At 49.6% G+C, this 5000-nt stretch overlaps 1 protein-coding gene across 1 annotated transcript in view; it reads right to left on the bottom strand.

Moving 5' to 3' along the window:
- LOC308312420 (girdin-like) overlaps positions 1-5000 on the bottom strand; it is a gene marked incomplete at both ends in the record, with an annotated part of 47186 nt that overhangs the window by 34717 nt on the left and 7469 nt on the right. Inside the window, 5 exons of the mRNA XM_080759026.1 lie at positions 744-895; positions 1300-1434; positions 2790-2873; positions 3698-3756; positions 4063-4132. Of these exons, the coding sequence (XP_080615152.1) occupies positions 744-895; positions 1300-1434; positions 2790-2873; positions 3698-3756; positions 4063-4132 (500 nt within the window). The remainder of the gene's footprint in view (positions 1-743; positions 896-1299; positions 1435-2789; positions 2874-3697; positions 3757-4062; positions 4133-5000) is intronic.

Raw genomic sequence — 5000 nt, 5'->3', positions numbered from 1 at the left:
GAACCCCTGATTGCTCCTGATGTGCTGGTTGGATGCCTTGCATGGTTTCCGCCGCCATCGGTGTGTGAATGTGTGTGAATAATGGGGGAATGTAATGCACAATCTATATAAAGGTGTGTGAATGGGTGAATGTAATGCACAATCTATGTAAAGGTGTGTGAATGTGTGTGTGAATGGGTGAATGTAATGCACAATCTATGTAAAGGTGTGTGAATGGGTGAATGTAATGCACAATATATGTAAAGGTGTGTGAATGTGTGTGTGTGAATGGGTGAATGTAATGCACAATCTATCTAAAGCGCTTTGGATAAAGGCACAATTTACCATTTACTCTGGGTGTTTTCTTTGAGTTAAACGGTCTTCAGCCACATAACAGCTGTCCAGCTGACTGTTGTAACTGTAACTGTAGCTGTAACTGTAGCTGCAGCTGTAGCTGTAGCTGTAGCTGTAGCTGTAGCTGTAGCTGTAGCTGTAGCTGTAACTGCAGCTGTAGCTGTAGCTGTAACTGTAGCTGTAGCTGTAACTGTAGCTGTAGCTGTAGCTGTAGCTGTAGCTGTAACTGTAGCTGTAGCTGTAGCTGTAGCTGTAGCTGTAGCTGTAGCTGTAGCTGTAACTGTAGCTGTAGCTGTAGCTGTAGCTGTAACTGTAACTGTAGCTGTAGCTGTAACTGTAGCTGTAACTGTAACTGTAACTGTAGCTGTAGCTGTAGCTGTAGCTGTAGCTGTAGCTGTAACTGTACTCACAGCTCCTGTCGCAGTCGTCTGACCTTGGCCTTGCAGTCGGCCAGCTCCACGGCCAGGTGCTGCTGCTGGGGCAGCCCGGGGGAGGAGCCATATATGGAGGCGGGGCTGAGGCTGACCACGCCCTCCTTCTCCTGCATCAGCTCGGCTATGGTCTGCAACATAAAGGTTTGTTTTTACCTTTTGGTGTTTTCAGCATTATGTCGCGCTTTAGCTATTGAAAGAATAGCAGATCTACAAGCTCACGGTGCGCCGCACTACGAGCTTGTAGATCTGCTATTTTCGAAAAATCATGGAAAACTTTGTCTCGTTCCTGACCACATCGCTGTCGTGGCAATAATCACGTTAAACCACACCCTCTCGTGTAATATTGCTTAAATAAAAGCCTGTGCGATGGAACAATGGTACTGTCGTGAGGTCGTGGCGCCGCTCACAGAATCTCTTCACTGAACTGCGTCGGCCTTTTAAAGTTTGCGGTCGATAGGAGAGGAGGGGAGGGGAGGGGGGGGTGGTGTACCTCTTGCTAGGGGGATGGGAGGGGAGGGGGGGGATGGTGTACCTCTTGCTGGGAGTCCCTGAGGTCCAGCAGGGTTCTGAACTGCAGGGCCATGCTCTTGGCCACAGCCTCCAGTTCATCTGGGTCCAGTTCGTTGCTCTCCAGCCACTGCAGGTCCAACACGCTCTCCTGACTCACCTGTAGGAGGAGGAACAGAAGAGAACATTATCTCCTGACTGACCTGTAGGAACAGAAGAGAACATTATCTCCTGACTGACCTGTAGGAACAGAAGAGAACATTATCTCCTGACTGACCTGTAGGAACAGAAGAGAACATTATCTCCTGACTGACCTGTAGGAACAGAAGAGAACATTATCTCCTGACTGACCTGTAGGAACAGAAGAGAACATTATCTCCTGACTGACCTGTAGGAACAGAAGAGAACATGACAGAGAACATATCAGAGCTGTCCGTGTGGCTCAGTGGGTAGAGCTCTCTCGCCTTTGGACCACAAGTTCAAGGGTTTGATCAACTCAGTATGAGTAGCACGGCTTGGGTGCGGAAAGTCGTGCGCTAAGTATACTATGGGAGCTGATGGTAGGTGTGGCGCTCCACCTCAGCACTCCATCTCCCAGAGGTCTGTCTATAGGGCATTGTGACGGGGACAGACTCCATCTCCCAGGGGTCTCTAGGGCATTGTGACGGGGACAGACTCCATCTCCCAGAGGTCTATAGGGCATTGTGACGGGGACAGACTCCATCTCCCAGAGGTCTATAGGGCATTGTGACGGGGACAGACTCCATCTCCCAGAGGTCTATAGGGCATTGTGACGGGGACAGACTCCATCTCCCAGAGGTCTATAGGGCATTGTGACGGGGACAGACTCCATCTCCCAGAGGTCTCTAGGGCATTGTGACGGGGACAGACTCCATCTCCCAGGGGTCTCTAGGGCATTGTAACGGGGACAGACTCCATCTCCCAGAGGTCTATGGGCATTGTGACGGGGGCAGACTCCATCTCCCAGAGGTCTATAGGGCATTGTAACGGGGACAGACTCCATATCCCAGAGGTCTCTGGGGCATTGTGACGGGGACAGACTCCATCTCCTAGAGGTCTCTAGGGCATTGTGACGGGGACAGACTCCATCTCCCAGAGGTCTATAGGGCATTGTAACAGGGACAGACTCCATCTCCCATGGGTCTATAGGGCATTGTGACGGGGACAGACTCCATCTCCCAGGGGTCTATAGGGCATTGTAACAGGGACAGACTTCATCTCCCAGAGGTCTATAGGGCATTGTAACAGGGATAGGACTCCATCTCCCAGAGGTCTATAGGGCATTGTAACAGGGACAGACTCCATCTCCCAGGGGTCTCTATAGGGCATTGTAACAGGGACAGACTCCATCTCCCAGGGGTCTCTAGGGCATTGTAACAGAGATAGACTCCATCTCCCAGAGTTCTACAGGGCATTGTAACAGGGATACTCCCCACTCTCCACTTCCGAGACCCGACCTACACACGCATGCATACGTCCTGGATGTGTACGTACCTCCTGGATGTGTGCTGCTATGGTAGCCTTGGTGTCGTAGTCCAAAGTCTGGATCCTCTCCACGTAAAGCTCCTTCTCCTCGCACTGAATGAAGCAAAAGATATGGAAGTGAGATTAGGATCTCTAAATGAGCCCCCCACCGCTAGGATCTCTAAATGAGCTCCCCACCGCTAGGATCTCTAAATGAGCCCCCCACCGCTAGGATCTCTAAATGAGCTCCCCACCGCTAGGATCTCTAAATGAGCTCCCCACCGCTAGGATCTATAAATGAGCTCCCCACCGCTAGGATCTCTAAATGAGCTCCCCACCGCTAGGATCTCTAAATGAGCCCCCCACCGCTAGGATCTCTAAATGAGCCCCCCACCGCTAGGATCTCTAAATGAGCTCCCCACCGCTAGGATCTCTAAATGAGCTCCCCACCGCTAGGATCTCTAAATGAGCCCCCCACCGCTAGGATCTCTAAATGAGCTCACCACCGCTAGGATCTCTAAATGAGCCCCCCACCGCCAGGATCTCTAAATGAGCTCACCACCGCTAGGATCTCTAAATGAGCTCCCCATTAGGATCTCTAAATGAGCTCCCCACCGCTAGGATCTCTAAATGAGCTCCCCACCGCTAGGATCTCTAAATGAGCTCCCCATTAGGATCTCTAAATGAGCTCCCCATTCGGATCTCTAAATGAGCTCCCCATTAGGATCTCTAAATGAGCTCCCCACCGCTAGGATCTCTAAATGAGCTCCCCACCGCTAGGATCTCTAAATGAGCCCCCCACCGCTAGGATCTCTAAATGAGCTCCCCACCGTGCGCTGAAAGGGAAAGGCACAATGGGAAAACACGAGGGGAATCCGTGGATATGGGAAGACACGAACACACACATCTGCAAACCAAAGAATAATGGAATAGAATACCTGAACAGCACAGCCCAACAGCAGCAGCAACAGCGTCTTCATTTCACCTAGACTTTGCTCTACGAGGGGAAATATACAGAGTTGTCATTTTATTATTATTATGATTATTTTTATTATTTTGCCCTGTAGTTACATAGACTATGTGAGTGGGGAGGCGGACTTTTTTCCGACAGCATTCTAGCCGACGGGGCAACGGTCCGCTCCGCAGCGGGGGGACATTCGCTGCGATGCGAAAAAGCGATGGTCCGACATGCGCTGCTCCCGTGCTTGCGGTTAGGGTTAGGTTAGGATTGAGGTTTCGGATCAATATGCTGTCGGAAAAAAGACCTGCACCCGACTATGTGAGTGAGTGAGTGAGTTTTTACCACAATAAGGAGTCTTTCCGAGCAGCGACACGTTTGGCAACGGAATCATGATCAGCTGTCTGAGGTGATCCTGGAAGGAGAGAGGTAAATGGGGCATTTATATAGCGCCTTTATCCATTCATGTGTGTGTGTGTGTGTGTGTGTGTGTGTGTGTGTGTGTGTGTGTGTGTGTGTGTGTGTGACTGTGTGTGTGTGTATACGCGCGTGTGTGCGTGCGTGCCTGCGTGTGGCACAAAGCGCCCACTTAAATGAGTGAGGACACACAGCCAACAAATGAAAAGTGACTTGAATGACTAAAAGCTGGCGCTATAGAGCGTCGCAGTCCCTCCCCCTTTCAGAACGACGAGTGGCCCAGGAAATGAATCCCAATGCATTTCTCCCATAGGCTTTTCTTTAAGTATTTATTTAAAGACGGTTACGCCGCGGACAAAGCCAACTCGGATCGTGACAAATCATGACAATGAACACAATGTTTTGGGCCGATCAAATCATTTATAAGAAGAAAAACAAAACAAATAGTCTTTGTCTCCTGCCTTTATTTTCTTCTTTCTAATGATTTGAATCGGCCCAAAATATTGTGTTCATTGTCATGATTTGTCACGATCCGAGTTGGTTTTGTCCGCGGCGTAACCGTCTTTAAATAAATACTTTAAGAAAAGCCTATGGGCAAAATGCATTGGGATTCATTTCCTGGGCCACTCGTCGTTCTGAAAGGGGGAGGGACTGCGACGCTCTATAGTTCCCCTATACAGAGGTGAAACATAGTATCATAGTTCCCCTATACAGAGGTGAAACATAGTATCTCTATAGTGTCCCTATGCAGAGGTGAAACATAGTATGCACTTTTTTTCTGACTGTGAACTGTTGACTGTTTGGTCTGCGTGCGTGCGTGTTTATAATGGGTCTTAATAGCTCCCCATGAGGGAGGAAACTATTAC

The sequence above is a fragment of the Protomyctophum bolini genome, assembly GCF_963924005.1.
Source record: "Protomyctophum bolini genome assembly, chromosome: 3".
Classification (NCBI taxonomy): Eukaryota; Metazoa; Chordata; class Actinopteri; order Myctophiformes; family Myctophidae; genus Protomyctophum; species Protomyctophum bolini.
Note: the sequence above shows the minus strand (reverse complement) of the source record. Positions and strands in the feature narration are given on the sequence as shown.